At 35.7% G+C, this 20,891-nt stretch overlaps 2 protein-coding genes and 1 long non-coding RNA gene across 4 annotated transcripts; 2 read left to right on the top strand and 1 right to left on the bottom strand.

Annotated features, from left to right (window-relative positions):
• Positions 1-7,927: 7,927 nt before the first annotated feature.
• LOC126633356 (uncharacterized) lies at positions 7,928-11,571 on the top strand. The gene is made up of 4 exons (XM_050303937.1): positions 7,928-8,219; positions 8,916-10,008; positions 10,220-10,631; positions 10,811-11,571. The coding sequence occupies exons 2-4, from the start codon at positions 8,916-8,918 to the stop codon at positions 11,448-11,450; spliced, it is 2,145 nt and encodes a 714-aa protein (XP_050159894.1). The 5' UTR covers positions 7,928-8,219; the 3' UTR covers positions 11,451-11,571.
• A 460-nt stretch (positions 11,572-12,031) lies between these two features.
• On the bottom strand, positions 12,032-16,917 carry LOC126633355 (uncharacterized). Its single transcript, XM_050303936.1, has 9 exons — positions 16,602-16,917; positions 14,787-15,455; positions 14,571-14,702; positions 13,527-14,494; positions 13,331-13,415; positions 13,154-13,249; positions 12,824-13,054; positions 12,439-12,665; positions 12,032-12,342 (listed from the first exon to the last, which is right to left on the bottom strand). Exons 2-9 carry the CDS (start codon positions 15,441-15,443, stop codon positions 12,189-12,191), a joined length of 2,550 nt encoding a protein of 849 aa, XP_050159893.1. The 5' UTR covers positions 15,444-15,455; positions 16,602-16,917; the 3' UTR covers positions 12,032-12,188.
• Positions 16,918-18,735: 1,818 nt separating this feature from the next.
• Positions 18,736-19,978, top strand: LOC126633357 (uncharacterized). Of its 2 annotated transcripts, XR_007627037.1 has the most exons (4): positions 18,736-19,315; positions 19,446-19,622; positions 19,710-19,808; positions 19,899-19,978. It is a non-coding gene; the product is annotated as an uncharacterized LOC126633357 (long non-coding RNA). The 2 variants fall into 2 exon arrangements; XR_007627036.1 differs by having other exon boundaries at positions 18,736-19,622.
• The last annotated feature ends 913 nt before the right edge of the window (positions 19,979-20,891 follow it).

Here is a 20,891-nt window from a genome sequence, read left to right as displayed (position 1 = left end):
ATAACCTTTGCGTGACAAAGGCTTCGTCGCACAAAGCTCCTTCAGTTTCTTGGTCAGAACATTCAACGCAAAGGAAATTGAGGAACACTTGCGCGATAAAGGCTTTGTCATGCAAGTGACAGTTAGTTTTGAGTCAGAGCATTCAGTGCATGTGAGTGCATGTGAATTAAAGGAATCAATATTTTAGCTAGTGCAGATGTTTGCACGACGATTCTTCACAATTATGTTCGTGATGGGATAGAGGATAAAAACCGAGATGAGAGTGTGCCCACCAACCCGTATGATTTGAGGCAACATGTGGAGTTCACGCATGCAATTGGTATAGCCATGTAGAATAATTGTCCAATTGTTGAGTGGTGTTCTTGAAAATATGTGCCCGAGAATGTGAAGAAGGCGGTGATGGATCAATTATTAGTAAGTATACTGTTGATGGATCAATAATTAATTTTGTGAACTTTTTTGTTATATGTTGGAATTAATTATTTGCATGTATGTGTAACAGTGTAAGTATACTCTTGATAATGATACGAACGAAGAGTTGATGAAGTTGATGGAGGAGGCGTTGAAGGGAGGTTACAAGCGATGGTGTTATGACGTGGAGCGGAATGGAGGACCATTGAAATAGTAGTTTTAAATTTATGTTTATGAGGACAATATTTAAATTTAAGGTTTTTTATAGGTTATGTATTTGGACTTGATTAGGCTTTAATTCCTATTTGGTTTTTTAATTAATTGAATGGATTAATTCAATTTATTTAAGGTTTTAATTATTTTTAGAATAAATATTAGAACTGAATATTTGTTTGTAATTATGAAGTTTACGTAAACATAGATATCTATTTTTATGTAAACTTCATAATTACAATCATTCACGTTCGTCGCTAAAGAGTTTGCAGGACAAAGGCTTTGTCACTAGAGAGTTTGCGTGACAAAGCCTTAGTCGCTGTGCAAAACTTTGCGCGACAAAGACTTCATCGCGCAAAGGGTGTTCAGTTTTAAGTCAGAGTATTTGGTGCATCTGAATCAAAGGAAGTAATACTGTATTTAGTACAGATGTTTGCACGACAAAGAGTTCGTCACGCAAAGTCCCTAACCTTCCTATAAATATGCTCTTCCACTCTCCTTATTCTTCACAATTCATTTCAGAAACGCTTAACAATTCTGCAGTTTATAATTAGTTCATTCGTTGGTTGTTGGTACGATGGCCAATAGTGGTGCGCGTTCGTCCAACACACTTATGGTGACAGTCGTTACCGAATCACTGCTGAAGAAATAATAGGGGTTGTGAAGTCAAAAAATCGCGCCAGCTCTTGGTCCGACGTTGGAGCATTGGTGCATACCAAATGTGCTGCAGATTGGGAGTCTTAGAGCGCCATCCTCGAGGAGTTGAAGATACACATGATTGATGAGTTGGATGTATGTGTTAATTTTATTAGTTAAATAATAATAATGTTTGTTAAATATAATATAATAGTGAGATTTTAATTCAATAATTTTTGCATGACAGCCCAATTGAGACATTTACAAAAGTAACCCAAATCTGATGAAAGGTATCGACAGAATGTTCAAGTCTCTTTTCCAAGAGTAGAAGTTTGATAATCAACGCACGGCAGAACTACAATGAGAACAATAACTATCGACGGAGGAGTAGAATGGTGTTTTTTATTTTAATTTTATTGCTTATTTAATAATTAGATTTGAATTTTAAGTTTTTTTAGTATGAACGGTTTAATTAAATATGTACTTAATGTTTATTATGAATAAAATTAATGCATTTTAATAAATATGTATATTAATTAATTATGCACAAATGGTATAATGAAATAAGTTCTTGATTTATTAAGTATTTATGTGGTTTGAAAAAATTTGAAGAGTGAATGAAATTTTTTTTTTTTTTCAAAAAACGAACTTAAAAAAAAGAAGAAAAAAAAAGGGTAATGAGCGACTAACTATGGTTCGTCACGCAATGTGTTATAAAAACGCGGCAAAGCATAGTTGGATGGCTCCAAAAAGTTGAAGCACCATGTTTTGCACGATGGTGCTTTCGTCGCGCAAAGTCATTCACTTTACTGAACTTAACCAAAATGCAGGAAGGTAGAAGCTACAAAACAATTGCAGCAGTTGCCTTCTCTTGTTGGAATTTCTAGCCGTCGGGATTGTCATTAGTCTCGAAGGTATAATTTTTCTTAACTAACTTAATTAATTTCCATTCATTTAAATTATGTTGTATGTAGTTTATAGGTGCTGTGTATGTATTTGTATGCAAACATTTTTGTATGGATGTACAAAAAATGGTTTGCAATGTTCATATAAGCTTAGTTTCTCGTTTGAGAATTAGTTGGATTTCGCGAATGGATGCGAAAGGATGACTGTGGTCCAATTAATTCTTGAATTGTCCCAAAATTTTGGACAATTTAAGAATGCACAGTTACATGTTGTATTTTGCAGTTCAGACATTCGAGTTTGAACGTGGGAAATTTGGTAGCATCTCTTTGCGTTCTTCGGGTGCATCGTAGTTTTTTATATCTACGTTGTGCACTTGAAGAATTGGAGGGAGATGCTGCCACAATTTTCTCACGATCAAACTCTAATGTGTTGGAACTGTAAATTCCAGCACGTAACTATGCATTCTCGAATGAAATAGGACCTATACCGAAGGCATAGGGCGGCATGTCATAATAGAAGTTGTTGTAACCCTTGCAAATTTTTTGTTTTTTTGTAGGTGAAATGGACAAACAGTGGATACATAATCCTAACAGATGTGCTGATGATTATTTGGATGGAATAAATTAGTTCATTGATTTTGCAGTTGCAAACAACGCGGTTCAACTCAAATTCGGTGTCCTTGTAGAAAGTGTAACAACTTAATGATTGAATATTTTGAAACTGTTCAATACCATTTTGTCAGAAATTGGATGATGGAGACCTATACTGTGTGGATTCATCATGGAGAACAAATGCAATATACTTCATCCTTCCACATTACCCGAGCAGTGGATACAATCGAATTTGTTGTTGACCCAAATGACCAAATTATGGACATTATCAATGATTCTTTTCCAAACCCTAGTTCGAATACGAATGAGGAAGTAGAAGATGACGTCCCTCTCACCATGGACAGTGAAGCATTTGAAAAATATGAAAAACTATTAAACAGTGCCAAGCAAGAATTATATCCCGACTACGAAAGATTTTCGATGCTCATAGCCATTGTTGAGTTGATGCATGGCAAAAGAAAGTTTCGTAGTCAAACTAGTGTTTTGATTACTTTTTGGGGGTTTTCAAAAGGATGCTTCCAAATGACAATTGTTTGCCTAAAGATCATAAAAGTGCAAAAAAAGGTGCTGAGTGGTATTGGATTGGGATATGTAAAAATTCACGTGTGTAAAAATAATTGCATTTTGTTCTACAAAAAGAATAAAGAATTGGACAAATGCCCTATATGTAATGATTCGCGGTTTAAAATGACATCTCAGACTAGAATAACGAAGAATCCACAAAAAGTTATGTGTTATCCTCCCATTAAAGCTCATGTTGCAGCGATTGCATATATCAACGTACATTGCAAGCGACATGAGGTGGCATAAGAATAGACGTGTGGATGACGATGTTATGAGACATTCTGCAAATGGAGAGGCCTAGAAAGAGTTTGATCGGTTGTACCCTGATTTTGCACATGAGCCCCGAAACGTTAGACTGGGACTTGCGACTGACAGGTTTAATCCGTTCGGGGTTCTAAACCAAAACCACAACACTTGGCCAATCTTCACAATTATGTATAATTTGCCGCCTTGGAATTGCATGAAAAAAATTATATATGATGATAACGTTGTTGATAACCGAATATCCAGGCACTTCTATTAATGTGTATTTACAACCGTTGGTCGATGAAATAAAAGAATTATGGGAAAACGGCATTCCCACATACGATAAATCTATCGGGAATATGTTCACTTTGAGAACAGCAGTGATGTGGACTATAAACAATTTTCCTGCATATGCTATGATGTTTAGGTAGAGCGCTAAGGGTTATTACGCATGCCTAGTTTACAAAGAGAACACAACGTCTGGTTGGCACGCGGGAAAAGTTTGTTACATAGGGTATCGTATATGGTTACCATGGGACCACAAGTGGCGTCAAAACGAGACAACCTTCTTCAACGGCACAGAGATTCGGCCAAGACCCAAAGAAAGGTCCAGAGATGAAATTTTGGCTTAGGTGAATATGTTGGATTTTGCTCTGTTGGATAAATCTGTAAATAGGACAAGACCAGACACACATCTGAATTGGAAACACAAAACGAGGTTATTTGAGCTCCCGTACTGGTCTAAATTAAAATTGAGACACAACATTAATGTAATGCATGTTGAGAAAAATATGTTTGATACACTGGTCAGAACTATACTAGACATTGAGGGCAAAACAAATGACACAATAAAAGCTCAAATTGATCTAGAAAAATGGGCATTAGGCCAGGTTTATGGATGATGACGGATGAAGGCATAGCCAAAAAGAAGCTCGCATTGTTTTCGGTGAAACTGGATAAAAGGAAAAAGTTTTTGCAATTTCTATCTTCTATAAAGTTTCCAAATGGGAATGCTTCAAACATCGGCCGTTGCGCAAGCGTGGATGGAGGCAAATTTTCCAGCCTCAAGAGTCATGATTGTCATGTCATACTTTAACGCCTTATCCCAGTGGGAATTCAACATCTCTTGCCCGAAGACATGGTGAAGCCGATTATGTTGTTGGCGAGATATTTTTCTCAATTAACTGCAAGATCTTTTAGCAAGTCCGATGTTAAACAGTTGTGCAACGATATTATTGAAGTGCTATGCAAGTTTGAACAAATATTTCCTCTAGTTTTCTTCACAAGCATGATCTACGTCATGATTCACTTGCTGGAGGTACTTATAGCCGGACCTGTCAATTATCGATGGATGTATCCGATAGAAAGGTATATAATCACCATAAAAACTTTAGTTCATGATGCAAGACTTCCTTCGATTAATTTTATACAATATTTTGTTTATTGATGCAGACTACTGGGTGAATTAAAAAAGAGTACGAAACAGGGCAAAGCCCGGAGGATCAATCATGGAGGCATGTGTCACATTTGAGTGGCTTACATTTTGTGCAATGTACCTACAAGACATTGAGACTACATTCAATTGACAACAACGCAATAATGATGATTGTGTGAAAAGTGAAAAACTTTATGTTTTTGCCCAAATTGCACGACCCTTTGGCGAACCAATCAGAGGGGAGTCGTTTAACAAAATGGACATGGAGGTAGCACATTAGTTTGTACTTAACAATTGTGACGAGATAATTACCTACCTAGATAAGCATGAAGAGTTGATGAAGCGGAAACATCCTTCACATTTATATGCCAAAAAACACCGTGAATTGTTTCCTCGATGGTTTCATGAAAATGTAAGTTGTTTGTGTTTTGGGTTATTTGCATAATTGTAAATGTTTTTTTCTTGTTTATTTAGGTGAAGAAATTGAAGGACATAAATTTGCCCACTTACACAGAAGAATTGTACAACTTGGCTATTGGGCCCCTAAGCGCAGAATTGTACTCCAGTTGTAATGTAAATGGCATCAAGTTTTTGGCAGCCGATCACGATGACAAGCTTCGTATGCAAAATAGTGGGGTGCATGTCCTGGGTGTGGGCGACATTGCAGACATTGATTTCTATGGAAAACTGACATGTGTTGTGCAATTGCTTTACAAAGACCGCTGTCAAGTTATCATGTTTAAGTGTCGCTGGTTGATACAAACCCACGTAGAGTTGGAGGTGTTACGCGAGACAATGGTTTGCTATCAATCAACACTAACAAATGTTGGTATAACAATGACCCCTACATTTTGGCAACGATGGCCAAACAAATTTTCTATATAGATGACCCTAAGGACGGGAAGGGATGAAAAGTAGTTTAGAAGATTGAGCACAGAAGGTTGTATGATATTCTGGACCAAGATCCTGCTGCTGATGACGATTGTGGTGAAGATTGAGCACAGAGAGTCTAAATCTGACGAAAGTGATGATATTTATTCTAGTTCATACAAGGATTAATGAAAACTTGCGACGTAAATGTAATGATATGTATTGAATGATATTTATTTTGTATACAAACAAAAGTTTCCTTTAAAATTTGTAAAACAATTAATTAAAAAAATTAATTATTTGTTTAAACAAAAATAATAATTTAAATTTACAAATATGCACGACAACGTGTTGGAAATTTTTGTCGCGCAAATATTTTAAAATTAATTTTTTTATTTAAAAATTGTCTGGCGATGAAAATTTGAACACCCTCGTCATGCAAACATGTAAAAATTTTAATTATTTTTTTTTGCCAAAATTGGGCGCCCATTCATTTCAGCGCCTAGCTTCACTCTATCTCTCTCTATCTGAGACTCACTCTATCTCTCTCTCATTCTTTGCATGCGATTCTCTCCATCTCATTGTCCTTTCTCCTGATTCTCTCTAGCTCTCACTCGCATCTGCGTACGCTATCTCAGTGTCTCCCTTTATCCCTTTCTCACTATTTCTGTGTTTCTCTGTCTCTTTGTCACTATCCACACCATCTCCCCGCTGCTGCAACATTACTAGGTAAGCACCCAGTATCTTTTAATTCACTCTCCCATAATTCAATTATTTATTACTGCAATTTTTCAATTTTTTCTGTTGAATTGGTTTAATTAGAACATGTAGGGATTTAAGGTTCGAATTGGGAATCTTGGGTTAGGGATTTAGGGTTCGAGTTGGGAATCTTGGGTTAGGGTTTTTGAATTGTGGCTATTGGGTGATGGTTTTCGAAATGGGAATTCGGAGGAAAGAGTTATTTTTTTTCCTTTTTTTTTGTTATAAACAAAACTGGGTATAGGTAGGGTTAATGAGTTTATCAATTATATCTCTACCTCATCCATGCTTCATTATTTTCTGATTTGGAGTTAGGGTTAATGAGTTTATCAATTATATATGTATTTTTCTTGGAAAAAGAAATTTTAACTTGGTGCTTATGATTTCTTTTTCTCTTCTTTTGATTGTGTTATATGTCTGGATGGAGCTGTTACAAGGTTTGGGGAATTTCCCTAACACTAAATCTGTAATCATAAAAGGCAAGACATTTATTTGGGTGGCTAAATTGGTGAGGCGGATGGTTAAGAATTCTCATGTTTTTTTTTTATTTCCTTGTGTATTGTAGTCAAAATATTTGAGCACACACACCTTATTAGTTTTGTACATATGCTGGTTAGATTTCATTATACTATGCTTTTGGATTCTTCCGTATATGAATGAGAATAATTTGATTTCCCTGTTTGTATATGAATGTTGAAATGTGATTATTTTATTTGGCTTATCTTAGGTTAATTGACAAAGAGAAAGATAATTGAATTCTATGAAGCATATGTTTGCATCTTTAATATAGAACTTGCATTAGCTCCTTTGTATTGTTTGAGGCCATATGTTATCCTTGTGTGTGTGTGTGTATATATATATATAATGAATGGAATTAAATTGGTTTGGGTGAAGTCTATATATGCTGGCATTTTTATATGTATGTCTAGATAGCTACTGAATCATTCTTCTTTCTTAGTATATGCGTCCAAAACTTGTGAATGCTTATTAAGTATTTTTAGGTGGATTTCTGATTGTGAATGGATTTGAACGTATGTTCTCGAATTTGTTGTTTAATTTGTCTATAGTATTTTTTTGGAGAAATTAGGATCCGGTCCCTAATTATTGATCCTCTTTGATTAAAACCTTGTTACTTTTAACTTTTTGATTAAAGTCCTTGAAGTTTGTACACATCAGCATTGTATTACCAGCATATTTCCATGTCACCTTTTTTTATTTTTACTAAAATAGTTAATTATTGCAATTTTTTATCCCAGGCTACGTTTTTATTCCACAACTATTATGCCTGCAATGCCTCCTATGCTTACCAAACTGAATTGACGCATCCATTCCACCAAATAATCCTGCACAATTGATTTCTTCCGTTTTTGATTTTCGTAACCGCAAATTCCATAATAATCTCACTCAGTTTTTCAAATCTAGCATTATTATATTTGATATGATTCTTCAAATTCAAGTTTCGCCAAGATTTGAGTCGAAGTCATACTTTATCCACGAGCGTTCGAACGAGCGCATTTTTTTGCAGAGTAACTTGAAGAATCAACGACACTTCCGAGCTAAAATTCGAGGTATTTTTTCATTTTTTGAATTTGCACCATAGTTCGTTTATACCGATTTGGCCGTAATGGTAGATTCTTGGGTTTATAATTTTTGTACCCATATTTACAGGTAGTGCAGTATTGTTTTCACAATTGGTTTTGCAATTGGTTTTGCATATGTAAAATGATTCTTTAACAAATTTTTTGGCATGTATTGGGGAACTTAATTGATTTCAGCATGTATCTTGTAGTTTTTGCAGTGTTTTTATGGTGCATACCAAGTGTTTGTCGAAATGTTTGAAAGAGAATTTCGAATATGAAATTTTTGTATGCATAGAAATTGTTCATAAAAATTATTGAATAAGTCTTTTTCTCTATTATGGTGTGCATGGGTACAATTCAATCGCATTGTGTACATTTTTTACCAATGGTTCACGTGTAGCTGTGTTGGAAATTAATAGAGAGTTGTAAAAGTATAGACAGGGGTACAACATTAAACTGAGCAGATAAATCAAGGGAGGACTAGCTAAGGCAGAGAGTTTTTGCCATCTATTTTTCTGTTTGACATATACGGTATTTGGAGTGGGGGTACGAACAGCAAATAGTAACTGGACATAGTTTAATTCATCTTTCTTGTTTTTCCTTATGAAAATTTATATGCACTTTTTTCATGTCAAGCTATAATGCTTTGGGTTGTTGTTGTCTCTACTTTCTTTTATTTTTCAGATGGAAGGTGTTATATTGGGGAGATGCACTCATCAGGGTACCACTATATCTATCCCAATTTTTTGCCACACTACATTCTCTGAAGTGTACAATGAGGTTTGCTCAAGGCTTAGTAATTTGACTCATGGTTTATTCGATCTTACATATGCTTTACCTGGATATTCTACTTGCCTATTGCAATCTGATATGGATGTGCGGATGTTGCACATGTCGGTTGTCAACGAGAAATATTATTGTGTTGATATAGTTATCAACCAAAAGTCGTGTCGTGATAATGATCGTGTCAGCCGAAATACCAATGCTTCACAAACATTTATAATTGAAGGAAATATTCATAGTGATGGGAATGACTATTTAGGGAAATATGCAACACCGGGAGGCAAAGTGTATCTGTCAAACTCTTGGAAGACCTACATCAATCATGTAAATCAAGGATTTGAAGGCGGAGTGGAAGAATTCAGAGACAAACTTTGTAAGTATGCGGTTGAAATGGGATTCACATTTGTGTATGTGAAGAATGATAGGGAAAGAGTTACAGCTGTATGTAATAAGAAATATTCTGAAGGTTGTCAATGGCGTGTGCATGCATCAGTATGTCGTGTTAACAATTTCTTTTATATTAAGAGGTTAAATAACGAACACACTTGCACAGGCCGCATTCGTGAGAAGAAAAGTGGTATGATGACTTCCAAAGTTGTAGCTTCTGCTATAGTTGAAAAGATACGGACCAGACCCCGTATTAAACCAATTGATATTGTAATGGATTTCAAGAGAGACTACGGTTTAGATATTTCCTATTACAATGCATGGTATGGGAAAGAGATTGCAAAAACTAAAGTTCATGGTGATGACTCGTTGTCGTATCATCAAATGGTTTGGTACGTAGAAGCTGTCAAAAAAACAAATCCTGGTTCTCATTGCGAATTGGAGTTTGACCAAGAAACCTTTCATTTCCAGCGGATATTTATTGCATTTGGTGGTTCTATTGAGGGTTTTAAGTTTTGTAGGCCTATGTTGTTTTTGGATGGTACTTTCTTGAAAGACAAATACAAAGGAACATTGCTTGTTGCAATTGGTAAAAATGGCAATCAAGGTATGCACATGTCCCTTAAATTTTTCTATTTTAATAATTTGCATAATAATAACTCTTCCTATTCAACATGATTATATAGCATCTTTCAAAATTTTGAAGATTCGGTACCTTTAACCTGATTATGTATATTGCTCACGATGCACTTTTATTCATAAGTTTGGTATATAATGCTGACTACTTATTTTGTCATGTTTTAATCTGTTGGTTGAAGGATTCTTTCCTCTTGCATTCGCATTAGTTGGTGGTGAGGACCAAAATAATTGGATATGGTTTCTTAAAAATTTGGCTAAGATTTTGGAGCCACAACAACGTACCATAACTTTCATTTCTGATCGACACAAGGGGTTGATTCCGGCTGTGACGCATACTTTTCCAGACTCCCCTCATGCATATTGTTTGTATCACATCAAGCTAAACATATTAGAAAAGTACCCCTCTGGTCTTGGATCTGTTTTTCGAAATAAAATTGTTCAAAAGTTCAATGAGTGTGCATATGCTGCCACCCCCGAGATGTATGAATTGAAAAGAGCAGCTTTAGTCAAGGAAGGAGGTAATATAATGCGCAAATTTTTGAAGGATCTCCCACAAGAGAATTTTTGCGATGCATTTTTCAAGGGTAAAAGGTAACAATTTTTGTTAATTTACTATCTTCCAAAACACAATACAAGTTTCGTTTTTATTCATGCATGTGTCATTTTATAATATTACATGAAGATGACTTGTTTCTACACTGTTTGATTTCTCAGATTTCTCATATAACCAAATTATGCAGATTGCTCATTTTATTATTTCGATGTGTTAGGTACGGGGAAATGTGGTCGAACGTTGCAGAATCATTTAATGCATGGATTAGTAACGAGCGTCTCTTACCAATTTACCAATTGGTGGATGGTATAAGAATTAAGTTGATGGAAATGAATGCTGAAAGATATCTTGAGGCAAACAAATGGACCACTTTCTTATGCCCGGAGATGGAGGCTGAGATGGTTGCATCTATTGAGGTTGGTAGGCATTGGCTTGTTAGACGGTCTAGTGAGTTTGTGTTTGAAGTGCAAACCGATGATACTTCATTGATGGTTGACTTGGAAAGACAAATCTGCTCATGTCATCAATGGCAGATAAAAGGCTTCCCTTGCTCACACGCACTTGCTGCAATCTTGAAAAATGGTGCAAATCCTTTTGATTACACTGAGGCTTATTTCAGCGCTGATTACTACAAGTCTTCCTATTCATTTCCAATTCAACCTATTCCTCAAATAGATAAGCCTCCCATGAGTGAAGATACAGATTTTATAGTGAAACCTCCTAAAACTAGGAAGCAACCTGGTAGACCAAGGATCAAGAGGATCAAATCTGCTGGGGAGGAAGCTAGACCATTGGAGTGTGGTCGGTGTCATCAAGTGGGCCATCACAATAAGAGGACTTGTTCAGTTCTTATATAAGCTTATGCTACTACTCCCATTGTTATTCAGTCTTTGCATAATTTTTTTACATTTAAATTGTACACAATTTGAGCTTGGTGTGACAATTTTGCTTCTATTCTATGTATTCAAATTTGGTTCATTTGTATTTAGAATTTTAGAAGTTGAGCCATACAGCATGGGTTACAATACTGTTTGCATTGGCTACATTTTTTTTGTTCAGAGAACTTTTCCTTCTATTGTTGAAGGTGCAATTTCTTTAGAATTTCAAAATGAACAACGCTCGAATGATACCTCATGTTACCCCTCACACTTTTCGTGAGAGTGGGTGCAAATTAACACCATTAACTAGTTTTAAAAAGTTTTCAAGATGTCGAGAATGTACCTAAAATTTTAAAACAAATATTAACAAGTAAGAATTTAGAAGTGAAATGAATTCAATATGGTGAGAATACATTAACACTAACAAATGATAATGTACTAGTGACATGAATTCAAATCCCATCGTTAAGAATGTACCCTCCCTTTGTACCTCTAACAATTCATTTTCATTCTGCATATTAAGAAAGAAAAAAAGCATTATGCTCGTGAACATGAACTAATTAAATGTAATCACATTAGTTGGATTCAAACGTCAATTGGTTCTCATAAAAAAAAAACAATCTTATAAACCCATAAAGTACACAAAGTACATCATATCTATTACCATAAAACAAAAACATCAAATTAGATTCATAGCCATGACTGCATGTTGGTGCCCTATGCATGCGACCAATTAGATTCATCGTTCAGAAATGCACCCACACATGTTGCTCTATACTCGAGCAGTTCATCGTCATCAAAATTTTCCATTATTGGCCACATCTTTGACATGTGCTCCATATAATATAACACTGAGACGCCACAATCAAGCCTGCATATTCATAATCCTCATAAAGTGTTAAGCTACTATATGAATATTTTCCAGGTACAAAATAATAGGAATGACAAAATAAGTTAATGTACTCACGAGCCTGGAGGAGGTTGTGGGCACTTTTGGACAAGCACCATTGGCCAATCAATGTGGATATCCTTTATACTCTGAAATGTAAGTTTTTCATCATTTGACATTGGGTACATTTTCCCCTCCATCGCACCACTATCAGGGTGGAATAAACCCTTGACAATAACTCCCTCGCGAAGTGCAAATATCGAACGCTTTTGATGATGTTTTAGGAATTCCATCACCATCTTACTCTGCAATGATAATGATGAATCAACCTCTACGTAAAGATAAAAAAAAAAAAGTAATGACATACATGTTCTTTGATACAGATAGGAGGGTGATGTAATGTGGAAATTTCAAGTTTAACCGATTGTATAGTATTCATTCATTGTAAAGAAAATAAACTTACTAATTGCACAGCATCGTTAAAGCATGGATTATGCAGATTTCCATTTTCCGGAAGGCGTGGATTGTAATGGTACCACTTCCCTTCTATGGTGTCAAGTAGAGCTAAAGTGTAGTGATCTTCAAAACCATGCCTTATGGGAAAGAATATCATGTCATACTTGCCAAACACTTTAAGCAATGGGTTATAAAGAAATGTTTCAAGAGCCTTTAGGTTGTTGGAGATCTTGAATTCCTGTTGGCATGTAACGATTAAATAAAATGGACCCATTTCACCCAATACAAGGTTAATATTCAAAATTTGAAAACTAAATATCCATACTAAGTTACTAACCCATATATTTGCAGACATGAAATACGATTCCCTCTGTATCTTCTTATTATCATTATCTAGGTGCATGTGTAAGATATCTCCATATGCATCAATTGTCTACAAAATCAAAACATTATGCAAAACCACATTACAAAACCAAATATATCAGTATTCCAAACAAGTTTTCAATAATCTTACATTTGTAGTGATTGCTTGGTTAGTGAGTAAGAACATAATATCCTCATGTAGGATGATAGCTCGATCACTTTTCCATAATGCAGTCCTATTTGAAAATACAAAAAAATATGACATTGATAAAAAAACAATCAACAACGTACCAAAAAAAAAGAAAGAAAAACATATTACAATAGCAACTAACAAGTAGGTTTCTTACCCTGAATATTCAACATTCACAAATTTCTCAAGCCTGTTGAAGTCATCATCATCAAAGTATGGACCCACAGGGGTTTTTTTAAGTTCAAGTCTTTTTTTAACAGCATCGGTGTCCCAGTTCATGCCTTCATCACTGGTAACATGCTTTTGTTGTACTAATGGATGCTTATCAACAGTCTTAGAAGCACTATCGCAAAATGTGTTTTTCTCTTTCGGATTTTCAAGCATTGTTCGCATAGGCTCTACAAAGTCAGGGTCTATAATAGAAATTGGTTTCAGCACATTCTTCTTTTTACAAATCTTTTTTGAGTCGGTTCTTACCTTTTTCCGACTGACATCATGGGCTGCAACACTGCACTCAGCTGAGTTTCTTGCCCGTTTCATACTGGTATTTCGCTTTTTAATAGTGCTTCCATAGCTAAAATCAGGTAGCCTGCGCCTTATCCTGCCTTCTCTTGTTTTGATTCGTCTGTACATGGAGCACTGTGTTAGTACTGACGAATACGAACCCATGTTCTGTATTGCAGCCAACTGTTTTTTCAATTTCTTGTTCTCTTCAATTAGTGTATCTATTTGCATCCGTGCAGCCTCCAAATCATTATCAGCAATAATCAATGACTCTGTCAGTACATCCACTTTTATTTCAGCCGTTTCACATCTAATATCCATTTCACTCATTCCAGACTGCGGGTTGTTCTTTTCCGCTGCACTGTCGTTCATCCCATTCGTTGCAATCACACGTGGGCTGACATTCGGGGAAAACTTGGATGATGAGGAATAAAAATCTTGTGTTGCAATGAGTTGCCAATTTGGAGCATCAAATTCGACAAGTTTAGTTGCTGGACTATGTGAATTGGCGTGGTTTTCATCCTCCTTATTGACAGCGTTTCCATGTATATCATCCAGTTTTATGGGTACATTCTCATCATCCGCGTGTGCATAAAGCACCATCTCGTGGTTCACATGTGACTGCAAGTTAAATCAATATACAATGTCACTTGAATCGAATGATTTTTATATAATGTTAATAAAAAAATTGTTATACCTTCATAGTGGCAAGATCTGTTACTATAAGCTTTTCATGGAAATCTGTCATGCTCCACCTTAAAAAGCTCGGGCATATGTTTTCCCTTCCAGCAATTTTGTTACACATTCCCATTTTATCGCAAGCCCAAAACTGTTTCACAACCATATTAATAATAAGACATTAAATTAACTACATATATACACACAAAAATTGTTTCAATATAAAGTGACTTACCAATAATGCAACCACACAACCGTTAACTGAACTCGGGTTGACTGCCCTGTGAAGTGAACTGAACAGACAGTCAAAAGTAGCCGCTGCCCAATTGTAGCCACCTATTTGATCAAGGTCTTCGCATAATTTGACAATGGTCCATGAAACATGTGTTGCTGTGTTGGAGAATAATAGAGAGTTGCAGAAGTATAGGCATACCAATCTTACAAAATCTTTTTTGCTTTCTTCTGTATCCCCCGCAACCGATTTAATAAGTGCACCCTCAACGTCACTTTTTGTAACCCGATCCTTTTGAACGCAAAAATACCTTGTCATAAATGTAGTGTGTTTCACTCTCACACCTTTCATACCAGTATGCTTAAGTGTGTAACCCATATTAGGCAAGCCAAGAATTGCAGCTATATCACTTGGTGTGAACCTCGCATAAATGTCCCCAAACACAAAGAACTTCATATCTTTATTGTACTGATTTACTATTCTAGCAACATCTGTGTCAATTTTTTTGCAAAACTCACTTGTAACATGACCATCACGATATGCCTTAAACAAGTTCCAAAATGGTGTTTTTTTCATCTCTTCATCATGCCCGCCTTGAATAAATCCTTCTATTCTCGGGTACAACCTAGCAAAATGAAGAAGGCTCGAACGATACCTCATAGTTTCATGTACCTATCCAAAAAAGAAACATTTAAATTCTTGCACAAATCTTCATCACAATCTTGTGTCCAACTCCCATATGTATTTATGTAACATATTAGTAAGGGAACAATATAGTAACATTAACAAGTTTAAGAAAATTTTCAAGATGTTGAGAATGTGCCTACAATGTACATTCAGAACCCCATCGTTTATCAAAATTTTCAAGCTGGTGAAAGGGCCATACACACTTATGAATGTTAGTAAAATGATCTTGGGACAATCTGTGTTCAGAATGTACCCCATCACGATATAGTTTGTACCCCTCCAACTCAATGTTAATAAAATGAATTCATACTCCCAACACTGATAATGTATCCGCGCCTATACAGCCCCAACTCAACAAATTTTCCATTATTCCCCATGCCAATCTATAAGTATTGAATTGCACCCCATGCCAACTCGTTTGTACCCTTTCCAACTGCTTGTTAATATCCCATAGTTTGTACCCCGGCCAAAATCTATACCAACTAGTTTGTACCCCTGATTGTCAAATATGTCATAATTGTACCCCTGCCAACTGCTTATTAATATCTCATAGTTTGTACCCCCTGCCAAAATCTATACCAGCTAGTTTGCACCCCTGTTAGTCAATATCTCATAGTTTTTAACCCTGCCAACTGCTTGTTAATATCGAATAGTTTGTACCCCCTGTCAAAATCTATACCAACTAGTTTGTACCCCAACTCAACAACCATTTGCATTACACCCCATGCCAACTGGTTTGTACCCCTGCATACCAATTCTGGAAGTCTACAAGTGTTGCATTGTACCCCATGCCACCTAGTTCGTACCCATTCTTGTCAATGTTAGTAAAATGAATTCACACTCCCAACATTTAAGAATGTATCCGCACCTAGTTATTACCCCAACTCAACAAAATATTGCATTATACCCCATGCCAACTCGTTTGTACCCCCTCCTAGAGTTCTATTACTGTTCAAATATTCACTCAAAACCACATATATCATGGACCACTGTAAAACACGAATACAGTGCAATTGAATTGAATTGTACTCAAAATTATCATTCAAACATTTCGACAAACACTTGGTATACACTAGAAAAAAACACTACAAAACAATAAGGGACATGCTGAAATCATTGAAGTTCCAATACCTGGAATTTTAGCTCGTAAGGGTCGTTGATTCAACAAGTTCCCCTGCCAAAAACTGCGCTCCTTCGAACACTCGCGGATAAAATATGATTTTGACCCAAATTTTGCCGAAAAGTGAAATTGAGGATTCATATCAAAAATAATAATGATGAATTTGAAAATTTGAGTGAGATTATTGTGGATTTTGCGGTTACGAAAATAAAAAACTGAACGAAATCAAATGAGCGTGATTATTTGGTGGAACGGATGCGTTAATTCAGTTCGGTAAGCATAAGAGGCGTTGAAGGCATAAGAGTCCTGAAATAAAAACACAGCGTGGGATAAAAAATGCAATAATTAACTATTTTAGTAAAATAAAAAGAAAGCTGACATGGAAATATATTGACAGTAAATGCTGATGTGGACAAATTATAGGGACTTTAATCAAAAAGTAAAAAACAATAAGGTTTTAGTCAAAAATCTATACCAACTAAGGACCGGATACAAAGTGTCCCTATTTTTTTTTATGAGTCAAGGAAAATGGTAAATCTAGTTGCTTTATATGGAAGTAGACTAAAGGTTGTCCTTTCTGTATTAGGTGGCTTAATCACAAAGTAATGGTTGAGATCCAAGGGACAATTAGTAAAAAACAAGAGGTTAAAGGCTTGAAAATACCCTCCCCTCCGTTTTGTTAAAGGCTTGAAAATCACAGTTGTAGTTGGTAAATAATGTAGGTTAAAGGCTTGAAAATCACAGTTGTTTTGTAAACTATGATTAAGAATGCACTTAGATGATTACATGTTGATCTTTATAATGATTTTGCAGGTTATAAGACCTAAAATTATTGATACATCTCCTAAAATGTGCATAATAACTTTTTGTAACAAGTTCTATAATTGGCATTACTTTAGAGACAGTTGCATGAATTGGTTTTGTTTTGTGCAAAAGTAACTACCAAGTCATTTATACATGCATATTAAACAATGCATGATGGTAACAGCTAGTTTTTCGAGTGATTATAAAAGTTGTAGTCAAGGTTGCATTTAGAAAACAGTAAAACCATAAATAATATCTCTATTGGTTTTATTAGCTCTCACTGTTGGATTATTTTTGGTATGATTTTGAGTATCCATCATACATTTTAAATGAAAGCTGAGGAATCGATGAGATATCTTGTGGAGGAAAGATTGTGATATTCTTTCATTGAGATTGTGATTAATTTGCATGCTAAGGATATTTTATGGTATTTTGTACAAACTGATTAACGTGTTACCAAAGCATGCATATTTCAAAATTTTTATCAAAAGGTGTTTTCTGCAATCAAGATATGATGTTGTAGATTAATGGGTTCATTAATTCTATATTGTTTTGTCTTATATCTTGCATATTAATCTGGAATGTACGCGCTTATGTCGTAAGGTTCCTTTTGGTTTGTTTAAAGGATGCATGCAATACAGAATACTTGTGGCCAACCAGTTAGAATAATTGGCAAATTCTACACCTATAAGAAAGTCTTTTAGACATTAAGTTGTTGATATGCTAAATTAGTGAGAGTGTTGTTTGCACTATGTTATTTCTGATTAAGACTATTATGTTGCAAACTGTTTTTCAAGTTGCATTGTCTTGAATATGATACATAAGTACACACACACACACACACATTCATCCTTACCTTTAGCCAGAATAAGTACATCTTTGCCATCTTCCATCATTCATCGATTCCTTGCAAGTTGTATTGTCTTGCAAATTATTTTTCAATACAAGGTTTATTGACTGCAAACTTCCTTGTTCTGGAAGAGCTCATCAGTTCAACTGACCGATAAGGCGAACCTTTTCTGAGGTTGAATGTACTGTTTCCCCGCATCTGCATGTTTTGTCCTTTTAACTTTTCTTTTTCATGTGTATCATATAGGTTTGCATAAGGCATGTAAATAGGTTATACATATAGGCATGTGGGATACTATAGATGTTCCTATTGTGCATGAATATATATTTTGCGCATATATGGGTAATTTGAAAATTTGATTCCTTCTTTAATGGTATTAATGAAATTAAAGATATATCTTGTTTTGCTTCAAGGTTAGGATATTTTTTAGTATATCCAAACCAGATTAAAGTAGTGGAATGTAACTTTTTTATTAATTGTTTTTGTAGATGTCAAACTTAATATCAAACTGGCGACCAACTAGTAAAGGCAGTCAGACACCTTCTCCAGGAGGTAATGCTGCTGCCACCTCCACACATGATATGGGCACGACATGTGTCCCCCTCCCCCCGATTACGCCTTTGGGATCAACGATGTCTACGGCTCTCGCAGTGTGAAGTCATATCAATATGTTGTAAATTTGTTTTAATGTCCCCAATTGGTATATACTGTTTGAATTGTTGGGTGGATGTGTTGTTTTTGTTGTTATATTGTCTTCAGGTTTTAGGAAATATTATAGTTTTAGGGGAGGTTCTGCCGAATTTTTGGTAGAAAATAGAATTCGACTAATGTTTTCTTTGTTTATTTGGTAGTTCAAAAAAATAAAATAAAATAAAATAAAATAAACCAGGGGCCTTTGCAGACTACTGAAGACGTCACAAACCACTCTCACCACAATCAAGAACAAAGGAGCAGAATAGTGTGTTAGCCAGCGACGTTGGGTCAATGATCAGGAATCATTGCCCTCTCATGTGGGAGTCATGGAAAGTTGTCCCATATGAAGTCAAGGAAGCCGTTCTTCATGAATTATCGGTAAGTATTTACAACCTCAAATACTAAATTTATTAAAGTATACAAATATTATAAATTTTAACTATTATTTATTTGTTGAGTTCTGCAACATTACTATGACCTCATGAACCTCGATGCCAATCAAACCCAGTACATCAACGACCTTTGCGTCGGTAGGTTCACCCAAAGGAAGAGCAACCTCCACAAGTATTATGAGCTATATGACGATCCGGAGGTCGCTATAGCAGTTGGATGCTCTATGGAGTTGGTGGACCATTAGGATGAATGGGAGTAGCTTTGCGGCCATTTTCAAGATGAGAAATACCTTGTAAGTACAATTTTAAAAATAATTTTCATTTTTTTCATTCATTTGTTATAAATATCTAAACTAATACGTTTTTTTTTAATTCAAAAGAAAAAAGTGAAGGCAAACTCGATCAATCGGTCGAAGAAGAAACTTCTTCACTGCTCTAGCTCATAACGCTTCTCTTATAGGTTGGAGGAGCGACGTAAGGTAACCGTATATTTATTTTAAGTTTTCTCTCTTTTTACTCTCTATTACACAATTGGTAATCTATGTTAACAATTTTTAAATTTTTTCAAGGGGGGTCAAAGTTTCCTGAGATTGACATGTTCAAGAAGGTGTACGTTCGGCTCGGGGATGAGCTGACGGAGCAGCTTCATGCAAGTTATTTCAAATTTTTAATATTCAATTAGTATTAATATTAATTGCATGTATATTCAAATTAATTTGTTTACTTCTTTTTTCTAGTCCACCATGGTGGAGAAGGGCCAGATCGTTCTGGAGGAAGTGGATTCCCAGCTTCTCGTAGAAACCTCGATCGATGAGGTGTTTCCCACTGAGGATGTCAGTTTTCATATCAAGATAGACACACTCGATCAGACCGTTCAGGACCTATTTACCTTATCCTCCAGGCAGAGAATAGAAGAGGTCTAAACACTGACATCTGAAGTGGCGAACCTAAAGGAGCAGATTGCCGCCTAGTAGTCTCAAATTACGGCCTAAAGCAATTTGATGAACCAAATTTTGTCGGGCACTTCAAATCTTTGGGATTCAGTTCCCCAACATTGAACCACATCCATAAATGACCTCCCAGCCCCCGCCACAGCAGCTACGACCTCCCAGCCCCCCCCCCGACGTAGCAGCAACACCACCAGCAGGCGATTGTGACGTGGACGACTACCTATTTTAGTTTAGTTTTAAATTGTTTTCAAATTGAAAAATACTTTTTTTCCATTGTATATACATTGTCAATAATTTTTTTAATTTCATTAAATTAATTTTTACATAAAACAATATTAGCAACATTTAAAAGGAAAAAATAATAATAAATAAAAATTATTTTAAAAAAAAACTAATTTTAAAATCTTACTGCGACGGCCTCTATGTTTGTCGCACAAGAGTTTGAGGGTCGAACCCCTATGTCCGTCGTGCAACAGTTTGGGGGTTGAACCTCTATGTCCATCGCGCAACAGTTTGGGGGTTGAGCCCTAGTTTCGTCTCTCAAACACGAGCAACGACCGCCAATTCCATCGCACAATCTTCATTTTGGCACGGTGAAGCGCTTTCCTTCAT

This window comes from Malus sylvestris, chromosome 8 (assembly GCF_916048215.2).
Source record: "Malus sylvestris chromosome 8, drMalSylv7.2, whole genome shotgun sequence".
Taxonomy (NCBI): domain Eukaryota; kingdom Viridiplantae; phylum Streptophyta; class Magnoliopsida; order Rosales; family Rosaceae; genus Malus; species Malus sylvestris.
The sequence above is the reverse complement of the archived record's forward strand: the minus strand, read 5'-3'. Positions and strand labels throughout refer to the sequence as shown.